The sequence below is a fragment of the Martes martes genome, assembly GCF_963455335.1.
Source record: "Martes martes genome assembly, chromosome: 13".
Taxonomy (NCBI): Eukaryota; Metazoa; Chordata; class Mammalia; order Carnivora; family Mustelidae; genus Martes; species Martes martes.
The window spans coordinates 84039353-84059828 of NC_137901.1; the positions used below are offsets into that span (position 1 = coordinate 84039353).

Consider the following 20476-nt stretch of genomic DNA (forward strand, 5'->3'; position numbering starts at 1 on the left):
ATTTTATTGTACACAAATTTTACCTTGTTTTTAAAAGAAGCTGATTTTAAAATAAATGCCTGCACCTAATTAAGCAGACTGTTGGTTTCTGAAACTGAGCCCTCCCCTTCCCATTGGTAACACATGCCCGCTCATGCTGTCAAAGAGAAGAACATGCCTACAGACAGCCCAGTGATATATCCTGTGGCAGAAACAGCAAATGCTTACCTGAGGTGCAACATAATAAGGGGTGAATTGGGGTGTCATCAAGTCACCTTGGTCAATTTTGGCAAATCCAAAGTCACACAACTTCACTGGGGCATCCTGAAATAAAATAAATGTGAGTCATTTTTCCAGAGTCCTCAGTAAACACTAGCGGAAAATCCAGGTGCAAGACAGGTTACCTTGAGCTCTCTTTCACAGGTTTCTGGCTGACACTCAAGCCTATGAATAGCATGTCCTCACAGCTGAAGAAATGATTCATACTGAGGAATTTTTCTTACTATCACAGAGGTAAAGAATTTCTCCCCGCTCACAGCTGGCCTTCTTTCATGACTGGTATATGCAGTACTAAAATCAAGATCTTAGCCAACTGTCCCCTGACTATCTACTGGCCCATCGTCTCCCATCCAGGGTGCGATTTCACTTTTAGCATCAACTTCAAGACTGCCAGAGCAACTTATTTGTTGGAACATGATACACGGGGCAGGGAGTGAGACTGGAGAGAAAAAAACACCTTATCAGCATTAACAAACAGCAAATACAACTGTTACACTTCAAGGTAATATTTAACATCTTACAGACTCCTGCCCCTCTCCAAAGCAGCTCCAAATCATATCTAAAACTTAAAGTCTTACAAATGCATATCACTACCATCCAACATCATCAATGCCAGGGGTACAGCAGAATGTCTCTGAGCCTCTAGCAAGGAAACGAGTGGGGAAAGTAAGCTGCTGGAAGCACTTTGGCTTAAAGCCTCTTCACCATGGATTCAGAGAACTCTGAATCTACACCTACCCACCCATTCCCGAACTGTGTTGAGAGTGGCAGCGCTAAAATGCAGAAAAATAAGTCATCTCACCAACGAGTTATCCTTGAAGAGCAGATTTTCAGGCTTGAGGTCTCTGTGAGCAATGTTTAACAAGTGACAGTGCCGTAGAGCCAAAGCTATCTGGAAAAGGACATAATGGAGCAACCGTATCTTAGAAAAGATAGCTCTTTAATACCCCTGGCTTAGAGAACTCAGGATATTTAAAAAAAAAAAAAAAAATCCTTAATTAAGTCCATTCAGACTGTGGTTGGTTTTCAATTTTACAGCAGAAATTAAGTAAGACTTTGGGTACCAAGAAATAGAAATGAATTCAGCTTAGTTTAGCTGCAACCTGTATTTCATTAAACAAAATAAGTAAATAAATAAAATAGTAAAACACTTCTTTGTCCAAGTAAACTGATGATTAAATCCTGTACGAAATGGGAAGGATGAAATGCTTCCAATTCCACTCCTCTGAGATGCAACCAGCACGGCAGAGTAAACTCTGTACCGGGCAGTCTTCAGCAGGCCTGGGCTCCCCCAGCGAGGCAGCGGGCACTAACACCTGGCTCCGGAGAGAACCGCACTGTCCGGGGGGCTCAACTCCAGGCTCTGCCTTCAAGAAAAATGGAAAGCTGCTAACTGCGTATTTTCCCACCTGATGGTCCAGTTTGCTCATCTCATTTGCTGAAATGAAATGTCACCTGTTTAGGTGGGTTGGAAGGGTTTTTGTTTTATACAAGATTCTCAGAGTACATCCTAATACTTGAAACTTTGAAAAATACAAGATGTAACTGTTAAAATTAAATAGAACAAATTCTACCTGTTCTTCAACTCTCAGTATGGTATGGAATTGTCTTGGCATTCCAAGTATCAGCTCCTTCCTACCAGAAAGGAATTGTCAAAAAAATGCCTGAGGCTCCTGCACACTGCCAGGGCTCACAGCCAGTGGGCTACCTGAAGGGCAAGTCCTCCACTAACACCACAAGGGGCTCCTGCCCAGTGAGCAGACTTTAATAGGAATTCTTGCTTTAAAGGAGAGAAAAATGCTTGAGGCTCATGGAAAATTTGGAAGAATTTTGTATTTAGAATAAATTGAGCTCTGATTTCTTCTTTTTGCCTTGCTTGCTTAGCCTGAAGATAACCCTTGTGCAGGTAGCTTTTCACCTCCTCCAGGGGTTATTTCCAGTTAAATTCCTAGTACCATTTGTGACATAAGTCATTTTTCTAGCAATAAAATGTGATGTCAAAATAGACTATAATCAGGAATAACCCAGAATTACAAAGACCTTAGAATTCTATTAAAATCTGATGAGGTGACTCATAAGCAAAAAAAAATCTTGTATACAGTTGTCCCAGAAGATATTTTTATCCCAATCTTTCAGGTGTTATCAGTAGCAATTTATCTCAAAGTCCAACAGTGCTTGGACACTATGTACTCAAAGATATATACAGTCTACACAGGAATTAAAAGATTACCTTCCTTTCAGAGTTTATTTAAGTTTTATAATAGGCAAGCAATTGACAACCACTTAAAAATACAGTCCCCCCCCACCAAAGCATATAAGGGGTCACATTTCTCCTGTCAAAGCATCTTTTCTGATTACATAACAAAGCAGGCAATGAGAGATCAAATAGAGCTTTTCTTCAAGCTTTCTTTTATGCCCCCCAATGAAATTGTGCTTGTTAACCAACGCTGTTGGCAGTTTGATTGGTACCCGGGGTTAACTTGCCTGCTTTGTTACTTGGCTGGCTTGCTTCTCTGTAAAGTGCCGGTGCTGGCTGATTCTGTGAAATAGCTCTCCCCCTTCCATCATCTCCATTACAATTAAGAGTCGAGCCCTGTTTGAAAGCATTTGATTTTGTTAAGTTAAAAAAAAAAAAAACTGAAACATCAAATAGCTAACCTAAAGATACCTCATCTACAAAGTGTGCAACTACTTTCTAAGTCTAGCCCTACCATGCCCCTTGGAGTTGGACCCCTTGTCACTATCAACCAGACACTACAGATAAGGAATATCCTTCACCTAAAATTTTCTAAGAAGCTAAAATGAGAGTAAAATCATTAAGTTCTGAAGACAATGATCCTTTTGAAGATAATGTACTTAACTTGTTATTACTAGATATTAAGGGGAGGGGGGAGTGATCCTTTAAGTGACATGTTTTTATATCGTATTTAGGGCACCTAGATGGAAAGTATATTGAAAATAGAATACAACTTTGTGTAGGACATGAATTTCAACTTGGCTGGTGTTGGGCTACCCTGGTTATTCACTCTCATTCTGTGTCTGTGTCTGTGTCTCTGTCTATGTGTGTCTCTCTACACTCCTTCTCCCCACTATGCTAGTTTTCCATGTGACCCACAGCATATCCAGCAAGACAGCTGCTGGACAGGGTTACACAGGTACTAAGAAAAGCAAAAATTCTCATGTTGTAAAAATAAATAAATAAATAAAAATCGGAACTCTGGTTACCATTCATTCTTTGATATAAATGCTTCCAGCTTCTATCCAAATGCTTTCACCAACAGAGCACAGTTGTGAGACATAGTCATAATTTCCCATTTCTTTTTAAAAATCCATCTTCTTTCTCCACCTGGAAGACTCCTACCCACCCCCTTCAAGTCCTAGCCACGACATAAGCACTCTGTGAGACACCTCACCTCCCCAGCCTATGGTCAGCAGCTCTCTTCTCCTTTATAAGCTCAAAATATCTTATGGAGGCCTCTTCTTGGTGCCTATCACATTGCTATGATGATAGGTTTACATCTCAGTCCCCAGTAGAAATCATACCTTATTTAACTTTGAATTCCCTGAAGACATTTAGAATGCCACCCAGTGGGCTTGCCAAACATTTGGCAGCTAAAAGAATAATGTTGATTTCTTCCTTTAAAAGGAATGTCAGACTAAGCAATAAGGGCTTGTTGCCATAGCAACTCTAAGCCAGTGCCTAGTATTATCTGGTCCCCTTTCACTAATTTGAAATAGAATCTGTTTTAATTCCACACTACATACTTTTTTTTTTTTAAGAGGAAGTAATCACAATAATCAGGGGGTACCAGAGAGTGGATGGGGCAGAGATGAAACAAGACTGGCAGTGAGTTGGCAACTGCTGAAGCTGGGTGATGGCTACCTGGGGATTCATTATATAATTCTGTCTGCTTTCACAAATGTTTGAAGATTTCTAAAATAAAAAGAAGAGAAGAGAGAAAGAGGGAGGGAAGCAGGCAGGCAGGGAGGGAAGGAGGGATGGAGAGAAAGGGGAGGGCAGAAAAAAACAGCACAAAAGAGAAGAAAACCCCACTACACCTTGGCCTACATGTAAAGAGGACAACATGTGGTGATCACCTCCATGCGGTCTTACCTGGGGCTGGACTCATGAGGAAACTGTACACTGTTAGCAAACACTTCAATAATTTGAACTATATTTGGGTGTGTGGCACACATCATGTGCAGACGTACCTTAAAGAGAACAGAGGAAACATACCACCTCACCAACAGATTTACTTTCTGCTGCCCCATTCATTAGCAAATGAAAAATCTGGCAAATAACTTGTTTCAGAAATCATTCATGTATCTCTAAGCAAAAGAATACATCCTCCACTGCACATGTTACTAATATGCCTTCACCACACCCAGACGACTTAAAACAAATGTGTATTTTTTAGAACTCGAAACACATCCTCACAGCCCTCCTGCAGCACACTTACAAGACACTAGTCGCCATTCTCCACTCTTCAAGGATTTTGTCCAATAAGTACAAGCTGAGGTAAACCTGAATACTTCAGGGTATAAGAACCACATTAATTGAAAAAGAACAAGAGGTGGTTCAAAGAAGCTAAGACTGACAGCCTTTGGGACCACTTTGTAATGATAACAGGAATAGGAAAAAGGGGTAAATGTGGATATAAAATTCTTTGTGCATCTCTGTATTCCCTCCAGGAAGCTGCCTTACTTGTAAAAAGAATACTTCATAGGCACTTCAAATATTTAAGCAAATCAAGGCAATAAAGGGTCGTACCTCATTTCTAGCTTTTGGACGATCAAAAAGAATTTTCAGTGCAAACCGTTCTTGAGTAGATTTCTTTACACAGACTCTAGATTTGGAGGAAAAAAATCCAATCAGAAATCATCTATGTTACACTGAAAACTAATTTAACAAGTTTGTTCTTTTAGAATTGTACTTCTAATTAAGAATATATCTGGGTGCATCCAAACTTGCCCTGAGGGCTAGCAGGTGGAGAGGCAGAAAAGCCATTTCACCCTCCTGGCACAGGCCTCAGCTTCTGAGCCATGTGGAAGCAAACTGAGGACGGCCAAGGAAGGAATGGCCAAGGATGGCCTCTGCCAGCTAAAGGAAACTCTCACGGTAGCTCCATAGTCTTAATATCCTTCTCTTTCTTTTTGAGAGAGAGAGAGAGAGAGAGAATGAGCGGTTGGGGCAGAGGGAGAAGGAGAGAATCTTAAGCAGGCTCCACACCTAGGGTGACCCCAACACAGGGCTCGATCTCACAACCCTGAGATCACGACCTGAGCCAAAATCAAGAGTCAAACACTTAACCAACTAAGTCGCCCAGGTGCCCCAGTCTCATACCATAAATGATTCTATGTTACAGATCATATGAATCAGTCATTTAAATATATTTCTAAACGGATGAGGAAAAGCCTTACATAAATACCTCCACTTGTTAAATTAAAGCTAGTTCACAAATCTGACACACCTGTTTCTTCTAAAGCGTGATGAATGTCAAAAGGCCCTTTGCAGAGTAATTCTGCCATAGTTAGCGCGTGGGTCTCTTACCTAACTGGACCACTAATTCCAGCTCCCAGCTTCTGAGTCCAATTGATACTGTATTCCTCTAAAATGGAGGTTTCCTATTAAAATAGAAAAGGGAGGGGCAGACAATGATTCTCCAATTAAAAAGCTGCATAATTGAGTAGGGTGGAACAGGGAACCTTATCACTCAGGATCTCATTTTCTTTCTTTTTTTTTTTTAAAGGATTTATTTATTTGACAGATCACAAGAAGGCAGAGAGGCAGGTGGAGAGGGAGGAGGAAGCAGGCTCCCCACTGAGCAGAGAGCCCGATGCGGGGCTTAATCCCAGGATCCTGAGATCAGGACCTGAGCCAAAGGCAGAGGCTTAACCCACTGAGCCACCCAGGCGTCCCAGTATCTCATTTTCTAAGAGAAACTGATAAGCGGTGCTTTGCATTCTTTTGGCTTTATAATTAAGTATTTCTTCTAAATGACTAAGTCAGGCACTGTTTTCCAGCAAAAGAGAAAACAAACACTTTTGGGTAAGAAGAAATTCCTCAGCTCACCCACAAGATACTCAATGTTTTTCAGGGGTTGGGGGAGTGTGAGAGGAAGATATTCTTTCAAAATGCTTCACTGCTGAATATTCAATTGCTAAAATGAAATGGTCAGTGAATTTTCTGAAGTTCCAGAAAGACTGCTCTGATACAGGCTTCTATGATATAGAAGGCCTATATCCTTGAAGAAGTTGATCAAATTGTTGAAATAACTAAATAAATTGAGACTTTTAAAAGTTCAAATAAGGTAGTAGTGACTATAATAGTAAGTTTATCTAATTTTTAAAAGCATCATCTTGAGTACAAAAATATTGTCATATTCACTGTGTAACTACTTTTTTCTACTACTACTACTACTTTTTTCAGTTGTTTTATTTAGTTTTAATAGCTTTCAATAGTTCCCAATACAGCCTCTATGATTTAGTGACAGTTTTTATGGAATTCCTGTCTAATCACTATATGTTGAGCTTCCGTTGCCATAGGCTTTCAGGCATGAAAGCCATATATTTGTTATGGCAGGCTAAAATTCATTTTTCAGGGTTCCACAGGAAGAAAAGGAAACCAACGGAGACCTTGAGAAATTAGGCTGTAACTCATAAGATTTTCAAACTGTTTTGTTGCAATGAGAATCTAATAGAATCCCGATTCCCAGTATACGGGAACAGGATATCTGTCCATATAACACACACTCGTTGAGCAGGTGGTGTGTGTGCCAGACACGAGGCTAAGTTCAGAGACAGAAAAACAGAGCTTCCGCCCAATTAATATGCAAGTCTACAAAATAAGCTTACAAGGGCGCCTGGGTGGCTCAGTGGGTTAAGGCTCTGCTTCCGCTCAGGTCATGATCTCAGGGTCCTGGGATCGAGCCCCGCATCGGGCTCTCTGCTCAGCGGGGAGCCTGCTTCCCCCCTCTCTTTGCCTGCCTCTCTGCCTGCTTGTGATCTCTCTCTGTCAAATAAATAAATAAAATCTTGAAAAAAAAATAAGCTTATAATAGTCATCTCCACTTTTCTGCTGTCCAGTTCTTGATAAAGGTTCTCATCATATAGTAAATGCTCAATAACTGTGTAATATGAGACTAAAAAGGTAGACTAAAGCTGGATGATAGAGGGATACTGATTTGGGAAAGATCAGTTAGATCATTACACAACCTCCGTTCTAAAAAACTTTGGGGTTAAGGAGCTTGTCAAGGTGACACAGTGAGTTACAGGGACGAATAAGACTAGAATCTATGGCTTTGGCCTGTTCCCTAGCTTCATTCCAGCTATCAAAGTTAACTGCCTTATACTGAAGATTAGGGACAGATCTTGCCCAATCAGGGAGGTCCCAGGCTCTGTTTCCAGTCACCACCTCCTAAACAGAATTCAAACCTACCCATTTAACTTGCCTATCTCCTTCATGTTTCCACCGCATGGACTTTAGAAGTGTTTGAGAAGACAGGGAGGAATACAGGATTGGGAACGAGGGAGTTGAGAGCATAGTCTAAGCTTCATGGTGGAATAAAACCATTTGCTATACCCCTCCTTTTCCTCAACTCTAATGAAAACATACACTCAGAGGAGATTCATGGAAAAGAGATTTGTTCCATGGAATTATCATACTGTTCAAAGGACTGTTCATTCACCCAGTTGCTAAGAAATAACATTAGACCAAATTCTTCACTGTGCTGGTGCTTATTCAGATGGTACTCTGCCTGATACACAGCAAAACTGTTCAACTTGTAGAGGCTCTGATGAGGCTCTGACAGGAGGCTTAGCACTTGACATTACAGAAGGTAAGAAAGGCACTACCAGGCCTCTCTACAGCCCTGATTTCTGAACTCTGTTTTCCTGACACCTCTTGTCCTCTTTGGCAGGTTTCGTTCCTGCATCTCTGTTGACGGTGCCATAAATACTAACCAGTCTAAGCCCTCAAGAAGCCTGGCTAGGGAGGAGAAGCAACACTCTCTCATCTGTCAACTCTTCTATGTGTAGATGGCCTATTTTCTCACATATTTTAATGACAAGGAGAATACAGGAAGGCATGGGTCAATTAAAACCCTTCACTGAAGTAAATTATGGACTACTTCAAAGGCATCAATAACAATAAATAAAATAAATAAATAAATATATATATTTATATTTATATTTATAAATATATATATTTCCTTAAGTTAACAAGGATATAGATACATAGAATGAAGTAATTCTTCAGAATCCTTCTAGACCAAGGGTCAGGAAACCACAATCCAGAGGCAAATCTATCCATTGTCTGTTTTTGTAAATAAGAAACAAAATATATTTGTGACAGATATAAAAATAATGATATAGTAAAAAAGTTAACATTTACTGGATTTAAAAAAAAAGATCCAACCATAGCTGTCTATAAGAGATATACTTTGGGATCAGAGAAGCAAACAAGTTAAAAATAAAAGGATTTAAAAGATTATGCTGAGTAGACTGAGTACCTACATACAAGCAAAAGAACAAAGTTGGAAACAACCCCATACACAAAAGCTCAAAATGGATCAAAGACCTTAATATAAGACCTAAAACAATAAAATTCTTAAGAAAAAACATAGGACTCGAGTTTTGTAACATTGTATTTGGCAATGATTTCTTGGATAAGACACCAAAGGAACAGGCAACAAAAGGAAAACTAGACAAGATGAACATGAAAACTTAAAAATTTTATGCATCATTAAACACTATTAACAGAGTAAAAAAGGCAACACACATAGTGGAAGAAAATATTAAAGATCAAGTATCTGATAAGGGATTAATATCCAGAATATACAAGAATTCCTAAAACTCAAAAACAACCTGATTCATGGGGTGCCTGGGTGGCTCAGTGGATTAAAGCCTCTGCCTTCGGCTCGGGTCATGATCCCGGGGTCCTGGGATCGAGCCCCACATCGGGCTCTCTGCTCTGCGGGGAGCCTGCTTCCCCCTCTCTCTCTCTGCCTGCCTCTCTGCCTACTTGTGGTCTCTATCTGTCAAATAAATAAATAAAATATTTAAAAAAAAAAAAAAACCTGATTCAAAAAATGGGCTGAAAACTTGAGTAGACATTTTCCCAAAGATACACAGGTGGCCAATAAACACAGGAAAAGATGCTCAGCATCACTAATCATGAAGAAATACAAATAAAAACTCCAGTGAGTTACAACCTCACACCCGTTAGGATAGCTACTATCAAAAAACAAAGAAATAGAGGTGCCTGAGTGGCTCTGTTGGCTAAGAGTCAGACTCCTGATCCCAGCTCAGGTCTTAATCTCAGGGTTTTGAGTTCAAGCTCCATGGTGAGTGTGGAGACTACTTAAAAAACAAACAGAAAATAACAAGTATTGGTGAAGATATGGAGAAATTGGAACCCTTGTGCACTGCTGGTGGGAATGTACAATGGTACATTTCCAATGTCATGAAAAACAGAACAACAGTTCCTCACAAAAAATTAAAAACAGAATTAATTACCATGTGATCCAACAATTCCACTTCTGGGTATATACCCCAAAGAACTAAAAAAAGGGTCTTCAAGAGATATCTGTATATCCATGTTCATAACAACTATTCATAAGAGCTAAAACATGGAAAGGACCTAAATGTCCATATACATATGACGGAATATCACTCGGCCTTAAAAAGTAAGGAAATTCACAAATATGCTACAATATGGATGTACCATGAGAATATTACGCTAAGTGAAATAAGCCAGTCACAAAAAGACAAATACTGTATGATTCCACTTTTCTGAGGTGCTTAGAGTAGTCAATATTATAGAGATAGAAAGTAGAATGGTGGGGGCGCCTGGGTGGCTCAGTGGGTTAAAGCCTCTGCCTTCGGCTCAGGTCATGATCCCAGAGTCCTGGGATCGAGCCCCGCATCGGGCTCTCTGCTCCGCAGGGAGCCTGCTTCCTCCTCTCTCTCTGCCTGCCTCTCTGCCTGCTTGTGATCTCTGTCAAATAAATAAATAAAATATTTTTAAAAAAATAAAAATTAAGGGACGCCTGGGTGGCTCAGCTGGTTAAGCGGCTGCCTTCGGCTCAGGTCATGATCCCAGCGTCCTGGGATCGAGTCCCACGTCGGGCTCCTTGCTCCGCAGGGAGCCTGCTTCTCCCTCTGCCACTCTGTCTGCCTGTGCTCGCTCTCTCTCTCTCTCTCTCTCTCTCTCTGACAAATAAATAAAATCTTTAAAAAAAAAAAAAATAAAAAAAAAAAAAATAAAAATTAAAAAAAAAAAAGAAAGTAGAATGGTGGTTGGTAGACACTGGGGGAAGGAGGCAGAGGAGTTACTATTTAATAGGTACAGAGTTTCAGCTTTACAAGATCAAAAGAATTATATGGATGGATGGTGGTGATGGTTGCACATTATAAATATATTTAATACTAGTGAAGCGTACATTTAAAAATGGTTAAGATGATAAATTTTATGTTATGAGTAATTTTATTACAATTTTTTAAAAAGATTTTATTTATTTATTTGACAGAGAGAGAGCACGCACAAGCAGGGGGAACAGCAGGCAGAGGGAGAAGCAGGCTCCCCGCTGAGCAAGGACCCCGATGTGGGACTCGACCCCAGAACCCTGGGATCATGACCTGAGCCGAAGGCAGATGCTTAACCGACTGCCAGGCACCCCTTTATTACAACTTTTTAATGGAGAAAAAAGTAAAAGGATGGAAAAAGATATAAATAACCATAAGAGAACTGAAGTAGCTATACAGACAATAAACAAAATAGACTTTAAAACAAAAAATGTTAATAGGCACTTTTTATAAGGACGAAAAGGTCAATTCAACAGGAAGATATGACGATTATAAACATTTATGCAAGCACCTAACAACAGAGTCCAAAAATATATCAAGCAAAAATTGAGAGAATATAGGAGGAAAATAGACAATTCAAAAATAATTGTTGGAGATTCCAATACCACCACTTTCAATAATAGAAAAGCTAAACAGAAAATCAGCAAGATGACATCTGTCCTGACTTCTGACTTGACATCTATAGAACACTGCATCCAACAACAGGAGAATATACATTCTTCCCAAGTATACATGGAATCTTCAGGATAAATCATACACTGGACCATAGTCTCAATAAATTTTTACAAACTTAAAATATATAAAGTTCTTCAACCATGATAGAATTAAGCTATAAATCAATTAAACTAGAAATCAACAAAATTTTTAAAATTATATAATACTACTAAATAATCAATGAGTCAAAAAAGAAACAGAGAAATTAGAAAATATTTTGATCTTGGGGCACCTGGGCGGCTCAGTCGTTGAGCGTCTGGCTTCAGCCCAGGTCATGATCCCATGACCCTGGGATGGAGCCCCATGTTGCCAGGAGCCTGCTTCTCCCTCTCCCACTCCTCCTGCTTGTGTTTCCTCTCTAGTTGTCTCTCTCTGTCAAATAAAAAAATAAAATCTTTAAAAAAAAAAACCATTTTGATCTGAATGAAAATAAAAACACAATACAGTAGTCCACCTTTGTCTGTGGGGGGTTCATTCCAAGACTCCCAGGGAATGCCTGAAATCAAAGCTGGTGCCAAATCCCATATATATATTATGTTTTTTCTATCATACATATCTATGATAAAGTTTAATAATTTAAAGTTTATATAATTTAATATTATAAAATGTAATTTAGAAATTAGGCATGGTAAGAGGCTAACAATAATTAATAATAAAACAGAATAACTATAACAGTAATCTGTAATAAAATTTATGTGAATGTGATCTCTCTCTCACACACAAATATCTTTTTGTACCACACTCACCCTTTCTCTTCTTGTGATGGTGTGAGATAACAAAGTGCCTATGTGATGAGATGAAGTGAGGTGAATGACGTATGTGACAAGGCACTAGACTACTAATGACCTTCTGATGACTCAGGAGGAGAACTGTCTGCTTCCAGACCATGGTTGACCATAGGTAACCAAAACCATGGAAAGCAAAACCACGGCTATAAGGGGACTATATGCTAAAATTTATGATGTGCAGGTAAAGTGGTGTTTAGTGTAAATTTACAGCTCTAAATCCCTACATTAAAAAGATCACAAATCTGGGGTGCCTGAGTGGCTCAGTGGGTTAAGCCTCTGCCTTTGGCTCAGGTCATGATCTCAGGGTCCTGGGATCAAGCCCCGCATCGGGCTCTCTGCTCAGCAGGAAGCCTGCTTTCCCTTCTATCTCTGCCTGCCTCTCTGCCTACTTGTGATCTCTCTTCCTGTGTCAAATAAATAAATAAAACCTTTTAAAACAAACAAACAAAAAGATCACAAATCAATAACCTAAGCTTCTACCTAATACATTCAAAGCAAACAAATAATAAAAACTAGGGCAGAAATCAATAAAACAGAAGACTGAAAATTTAAAACCAAAAGTTGATTCTTCAAGATGACAGAATTAACAAACCTTCAGCTAGACTGGAAAAAAAAAAACAAAACCACAAGTTATTAATATTAGAAATGAAAGAGGGGGCATCACAATTGACTTTACAGGAATCAAAGCATTATAAAGGATCACCATTAACAATTTTATGCCAAGAAATTAGACCACTAGATGAAATGGACAAATTCTAGAAAGACATAAGTTACTAAAACTCACTCAGGAAGAAATAGAAAATCTGAATAAATCTATAACAAGAAAATGAATTAATAACAACAACAAAAATCTTCCCACAAAGCAAAGACTTGACCCACAGTTTTGGTGGTAAATTCTACCAAATCATTTAAAGTACAGTTTCTTATCTCAGCATCACTGACATTTTGAAACAGATGTTTCTTTGTTGTGAGATTGTCCTGTGCATTATTAAGATGTTCAGGAGCATTCCTGGCCTCTACCTGCTAGATACCAAAAGCATCCCTCACCTGCACTGAATAATCATGTCTCCAGACACTGCCAAATGTCTTATGAGGGACAAAAATTGCCCCCTATTGAGAACTATTGATTTGATGAAATAATACCAAACCTCCACAAAATTCTTCCAGAAAATAAAGAAGGGTATACTTCCCAACTCATTCTGTGGCACGTATTACCCTCATACCAAAGCTAGACAAAGGCATCACAAGAAAATTAGAAACCTGTATCTCTCATGAATACAGATACAAAAATCCTCAGTAAAATTATTAACAAACTGAATACAGAAACTTTTAAGAATTTTACGTCAGACTAAGTATGGTTTATACAAAGAATGAAAGATTGGTTTAATATCTGAAAATCAATCAATGTTACTATATACCACATTAAGAGTAAAGAACAAAAACTGCATGATCAACTCAACAGGTGAAGAAAAAGCATTTAACAAAAATTCAATACCTATTCCTGATAAAAACTCTCAGCAAACAAGAACAGAAGGAAACTCCTCAACTGAACAAAGGACATCTACAAAACCACTTACTTAGTGATAAGTCTTTAATGCTTTCCCCCTGAGATCAGGAACAAGGCAAGATGTCCACTTTTGCCACTTTCATTCAACATTGTACCTGAGGTTCTACCCATGGCATAAGGCAAGAAAACAAAATTAAGAGCATATACATCCTGTAAAGGAAGAAGTAAAATGGTATTTATTCGCTGAAGACATGATTTTTATATGCAGAAAATCCTAAAGAACCTACAAAACAACAAAAAAATCTAGAACTTAGCAAATGTGAAAAGGATGCAAAACACATTATCAAAATACAGAAATGAACTGTATTTCTATACACTAGTGACATACAATCCGAATGAAATTAAACAATTCTTCATAGCATCATAAAGAACAAAATATTGGGAATAAATTTATTAAAGAGTGTAAGATCCATACACTGAAAACTACAAAAACATTGCTAAGAGAAACAGGAAAAGCCCTAATGAAATGGAGAGCTATACCATGTTCATGGATTAGAACATGTTAAGATGGCAACTGTCCCCAAACTGACCTACAGATTCAATGGAACCCCCATCAAAATCCCAGCACTCTTTTTTGTAGAAACAGACAAGCTGATTCTAAAATTTGTTTGGAAATACAAAGAACCTGAAGAGGCAACTTAATTTTGAAAAAGAGAAACCAAGTTTGTTCTCAGACTACCCAATTTTGAAAAATTTACTATAAAGCTTCAGTAATCAAATTAAGTATGCTACTAACATAAGGATAGTCATATCGATCAAGAGAACAGAACAGAGAATCCAGAAATAAACTCATACACTTATGACCAACTGATTCTTGAAAAAGGTAACACACAGTAATTCTATAGGCAAAAGACAGTGTTTTGAACAAACTGTCCTGGAACAACTGGATATCCATATTAAAGACAAACAAACAAAACCTTAGACCTTTATGTAACACCACACACAACAGTTAATTCCAAGTGGATATTAGGCCTAAATAAACAACTAAAAACTGCAAAATTTCTAGAAGAAAATATAGTTGAAAAGTCTTGTAACCTGAGACTAGGCAAAGATTTCTTAGTTATGACACCATAAGCACAATCCATAAAAGAAAAAGAAAAAAAGATAAACTGGACTTCATCAAAATTAAAACCATTAAAAGTGAAAAGATAAGCCACAGACTGAGAAAAATATTTGCAGATTATATGTCTGATAAATCACTTTTATTCAGTTTAGAGAGAACTCTTCTAACTCAATAGTAAGAAAAACAACTCAATTTAAAAATGAGTAAAAGATTTTAATACAGTTAAATACCAAGAAAAAAATACGTGAATGCCAAACATATGAAAAGATGCTCAATAGCATTATAATTAGTTTTTACTCAGGGTATGTAAAGAACTCTTAAAACTCAATAAGACGACAGACAAATAACCCAATTTAAATATGGGCAAATGATTTGAATAGACATTTCACCAGAAAAGATACACAAATGGCAAATAAGCACATGAAAAGCTGACCAGCAATATTATCATTAGTGTCAGGCGAACGTGATAACCACTATACTATGGAAACAATCATTAGTGAAATGCACATTAAAACCACAATCAGAACAACTATACAACCACTAGGATAGCTAAAATGGAAAGACTAACAATACCAAATATTTGTCAGGAGGGAAACAAAAATAAAAACAAAGACAGAAACAAAGAACAAAAAAGGCCCCTCAAACACTACTGGTAGGAATGAATAATGGTAAAGCTACTCCAAAAAAGTTTTGCAGTTTCTTAAAAAGTTAAGCATAAACTTACTGTACTACCCAGTAATTCCATACCTAGGTATTTACCCAGAAGAAATTAAAACAAGGGGCGCCTGGGTGGCTCAGTGGGTTAAGCCTCTGCTTTCAGCTCAGGTCATGATCTCAGGGTCCTGGGACTGAGCCCTGCATCAGGCTCTCTGCTCAGCAGGGAGCCTGCTTTCCCCCCTCGCCCCCCACCCGCCTGCCTCTCTGCCTACTTGTGATCTCTCTCTATCAAATAAAATATTTTTAAAAAGTAATTAAAACAAATGTTTAGACAAAAACTTGTATGGGCAAGTTTTATTTATCCTTTGTTCATATTAGCTAAACCTGGAAACTAGAATCTAAATGTCTATCAACTGGAGATGAATAAACAATAAAGATTACTCAACAATAAAAAAGAAATAAACTCCTAATATATGCACTAAAAAGTATTGTAAGTAAAAGAAGCCAAATACATAAGACTACATATTCTACAATTCCATTAATTTGGAATTTCTAGAGACAAAACTAGTGGCAGAAGGTAGATCAGTGATTGTCTGCAGTGGGGAGTGGGAGTTAAGGCTGACTACAAGGAGGCAAAAGGAACTTTCTAGGGGGATGGAAATATTATTTATTTCTTTTAAAGATTTTATCCATTTATTTGAGAGAGAGAATGCAGTGTTGGGGGGGGGGAGGGGCTTGGGGTGAGGAGGGGTGGGGCAGAGAGAGAGAGGGAGAGAATCCCAAGCAGGCTCTACACCTAGCGGAGTGTAGAGACCAACCACACGGAGACCAACGCAGGGCTTGATCTCATAAGCAAGATCATAACCTGAGCCAAAACCAAGTCAGACACCCAACACACTGAACCAGCCAGTTGCCCTGGGATGGAAATATTCTAAAACTGGATTGTGATGGTTGTGATGATAGTTGCAAACTCTGTAAACTTACTAAAAAGTCTTCAACTACACACTTACATTGAGTGAATTTTATGGTATATAAATTATACTGCAATTTTGAAAATATTTCTAAAACTAAGGAAATGAATTTTCACTAAGTTCATCAAGTATTAGTAACTCTGTCATATACAGGGTGCCTAGGTAGCTCAGTTGGTTAAGCGTCTGCCTTCGGCTCAGGTCATGACCCCAGGGTCCTAGGATCCAGCCCGGCATCAGACTCCCTGGTCAGCCGGAAGCCTGCTTCTCCCTTTCCCACTCAACTTGCTTGTGTTCCCTCTCTTGCTGTGTCTCTGTCAAATAAATAAATAAAATCTTAAAATAAAAAAAAAAATAACTCAGCCATATACCAGAGAAGGCAAATATGTAAGCAATCCCTAATTCTAAAATGCTTTCTCCAGGTTTAGCTAAGTGCCTTAGGAATAGTGAAGTCATGGGGCTAGGGGAGAAGAGACAGAAATGAGAAGACAGAGCCTAAGGTTGTTGCCTTGGCCATATCCTAATTATTTTGAAGAGTAATAGGATGAGATGTTAATCAGACTACTCTTAGGTAGTCAGGCAGCAGCAGTTTTTGTTGTTGTTGTTGTTTTAAGATTTTATTTATTTGTCAGAGAGAGAAAGAGAGACTGAGCAAGCATAGGGAGCAACAGGCAGAGGGAGAAGCAGGCTCCCTGCTGAGCAAGGAGCCCATCCCAGGACCATGGGATCATGACCGGAGCCAAAGGCAGATGCTTAACCAACCAAGCCACCCAGGTATTCCAGGAAGCAGAAGTTTAAATGGTCTGATTAGAGCCCAGGAAAACAGCTTTTCCAGCTAACTACACTGGTCTTAGACTTCACCACTGAGGGACATTCTCAAGAAAGCAAAACAATGAATACAATATAATGCCACAGAGAAGTTTTATTTGATGTGATGCTGGCTTGCTTGCAAGGGAGTATATCCTAGTCAGTACTGGTTGTCAGATCCGGTATTTTCAACTCCACTTACTTGTATTGGTTGGACACACTCAAACTAGTAGGCAGACTCACCAATGACTGTCAAGTACATGAAGAAAAGCTAAAAAACTTTAAGAAAGTCAGACTGGGCAATAGTGACCAAGGGAAGAAATTAAGACTTTCTTAAAATACTCTTTAGTTGCTATGAGCTAACATTCATTAAGTTCCTACTAAATGTTAGGGATTATTGTAAGCACGTTTAGATATATTTGTTCATTAAATACTCAAAAAACCCTATGAGCTGTGGAGTGTTTTATCTCCTTTCTATGAGTGGGGAAACTAAGGGACAGAGAAGTGAAGGGACTTACTCAAGGACACAGCTAATGAATGGCAAGGCTGAGATTTTAACCCATGAGTTTACCTAGAGAAACAGTGGTAACCACTATATAACACTGCCTCCCCATTTATATATTTATCCATTACAATTGTGTCCCTCTTCTGTTCAAAATTCCCTAGTGTTCCTCTGTATTCAAGGTCAAAGCCAAAGTCCCTACAATGGTCTACAAGTCCCTATATGCTCTAGCTTTCTATCACCTCCCTAAAACACAAGCACTGACCCACTGCATTCACTTTGCTGTTCCTGGATCACGCAAGACTTATACCTACCTCAGAGCCTTTGTATCTGCTGTTCCTACTGCCTGTCATACTCTTCTCTGAGACAGTGGAGGATTGCTTCCTCATTCCCTTCAGACCTCTACACAAATGTGACCTCCTCAGAGAGGATTACTCTTCCTAAAATAATACCCCCCACCCTTCTCATAATTATAAGCACCTCACAATGTTTATTACCTAACTCCACCATCTAGAATATAAGCTCCATGAGAGCAGGGCCATCTGGGAGTGTAGCTTTGTACCACCAGTGCCTAAGACAGCACTTGGCAAAAAACAGACAAAACCTGAATTTAAAAATCCGCCATATATGTTTTGAGTCACAACCCAATCATATAACTTTAGGTATCAATTCATGACCCTGTACCAATAAAATCCAAACCAAAAGAAAAAAATGCAGTCTTTTAGAACCTTTATTTCTATTATTTAAGATTTGATCTTCCTTAATGTGTATGTGTATATTTCCATGCCTCCTTTAAAAGGTGAAGTTTCTTTGGAAAGACAGATGACTTCTGTAAGCTTTGCTATACAAAAAAATATTACAAGTGTGACTATTTAACTGTGTATTGAAGGGGGAAAATAACCCTAAGTTGCCAATGGATGCCTGTCCTTCAAGGGAAAATGAAATTCTTAAATACACTTATTTAACACTGCAAAATAAGTAAATGATACATATCGAACTTCGGGCTCAATTTACAAAAGATTCTAATTTCCTAGCTACAGCTAGATGACTTTCTGACTATTAATACCTCAAAGTTTGCCTATTAAAAAAGAGAGTAAAAAGCACATTTTTAAAAACTTTTCACTTTATTTGGGTCATTTTAGAACACACATATTTGCTTTGTTGTGGTTGTTAACAGAGCAGTAAGTCACAGAACACCATGAGCTCTTCCTCAATAAATTAAATGCTCCCTAGGAGGAGAGGAGGAAAGAGGAAAAGGTGAGGGAACATACGCAAAAGTAAGAACAGTATGTACCAAAAGACAGATTTTTGTAAGAAGGCGAGCCACCCCTTCTGAAACTGCAGGTTTTGAGGAGGCTGGTTTCAAACAAATGGAGAGCGATGGGTAAAGTCCAACTCTCCAAATACTGTTGTAGATCATCCGGAAACAAATACTGGCGGCACTTGGAGAGTGATCGAAAGTGGAGTAGTAGGGCCCTCTCCTTCCCACTCATATCAAGTATCTCCACTCCACTCACCTTGCGATTTAGATGAGTACAAATCACATCCCTACTTTAATCAGGAAGTCAGAGGGAGTCGGACATCCCTCCCTATATATACACAAACCATTCGCCCCAGGGCTGTAAAACGCAGTCCACGGAATCTGGAAAGACAGAAACCCGGAGTCGCTGGCATCTCTCACTCCAAGTTCTCTCCGCTTTCTGAGGCTGAGCCGAGAGGAATGCCACAGGGACAAAGCGGGGAGGAAGGGGGGCATCTCCCCCTTACCTTGATGGCTTTCTCCATGTCGCTCTCCTCGGACATGCTCCGTGGGGCCTCTACGGCCGGGAGCGGCGGAGACTGCGCAGCTGCCCGGTCCCACCGTAGCCGAGGAAGCACGGGGCTCGGCGTTCGGGCCCCTGGGCCTCGGGGAGACCGGCAGCAGCCGCCCCCAGGGACCGGCGGGGATGAGGGCCCCGGCGCCGGTTCCGCTTCGGTGGGCGGCTCTAGGCTGGCGGCGGCGGCCCCCGGGGACAAGCCTTTGTGCTGGGCCCCGCGCGGCCGCCTCCCGGCTTCATCCCCGGCCGGGGAGGCAAGCTCCCGGGGCAGGGCGAGGCGGGGAGGGCCCCCGTCCGGGGCGCGATGCAGAGGCCTCGCGGGGCCGCCGATTAGGCCTGGGCTCGCCAGGTCCTAATGAGGAACCTGCGCCTCCGTCTCCGCCGCCGGCACCGCTGCGAAGCCGAAGCCGAGGCCGCCGCCGCCGCTGCTGCTCCCGATGCCGCTTCAGCGCCACACATCGCCGGGACACCCGCGCCGGGCAGCCCCGCCGGCCGGCCACCCGCCTGCCGGCTCTGTGTCCCGCCTGAGCTACGGGCCGCCCCTCCTGCCGCCCGACTCCTTTCCCCCACGGCTGCACGCGCTCCTCGCCGCCGTCCGCGGGGGTTTCCGAGCGCCCCCAAATCACGAGGTTGATTTGCAGGCGTCTGCCAGGGCCCCCTCAAGCTGCGCCATTCTCAAGACAGGCCCCGGGGCCCTCCGCAGCGCTGGCGTCGCGTTGATGGCGTAAGACGGGGGCGGAGCCACTGGAGAACGCAGCCTGACTGGAGTGGCGTTCGCGCTCCTTGTTTCCTCTTCCCGGCGGAGAAAGAGGTTCGTTCCGTCAGAAACAGCCTTCGCGAAGGAGCCAGGGCGGGATATTTCAACTCGGGATGAAGAAGAGGAAACGGAGGTCCTGGACGGGTCCAGCGGTAAGAGAACAGAACTGTGTATAATAATAGCAGTCGTAGTTATGTGTTCGGAGGGCTAATT

The 20476-nt window shown here is 40.4% G+C and overlaps 1 protein-coding gene across 3 annotated transcripts in view; it reads right to left on the reverse strand.

Moving 5' to 3' along the window:
• Window positions 1-20183, reverse strand: part of MAPKAPK5 (MAPK activated protein kinase 5) — a 37772-nt gene extending 17589 nt beyond the window's left edge. Inside the window, exons 1-7 of one of the 3 annotated variants that reach the window (XM_080822287.1) lie at window positions 19457-20028; window positions 5810-5883; window positions 5030-5105; window positions 4373-4470; window positions 2743-2851; window positions 1061-1150; window positions 208-303 (exon numbers count right to left, since the gene is read on the reverse strand). In XM_080822287.1, the coding sequence (XP_080678413.1) occupies window positions 208-303; window positions 1061-1150; window positions 2743-2851; window positions 4373-4470; window positions 5030-5105; window positions 5810-5883; window positions 19457-19492 (579 nt within the window). In that variant the 5' untranslated portion in view covers window positions 19493-20028. Of the gene's footprint in view, window positions 1-207; window positions 304-1060; window positions 1151-2742; window positions 2852-4372; window positions 4471-5029; window positions 5106-5809; window positions 5884-19456 lie in introns of all 3 variants that reach the window. The other 2 variants (XM_080822288.1, XM_080822289.1) reach the window with 2 other exon arrangements.
• Between the last annotated feature and the right edge of the window lie 293 nt (window positions 20184-20476).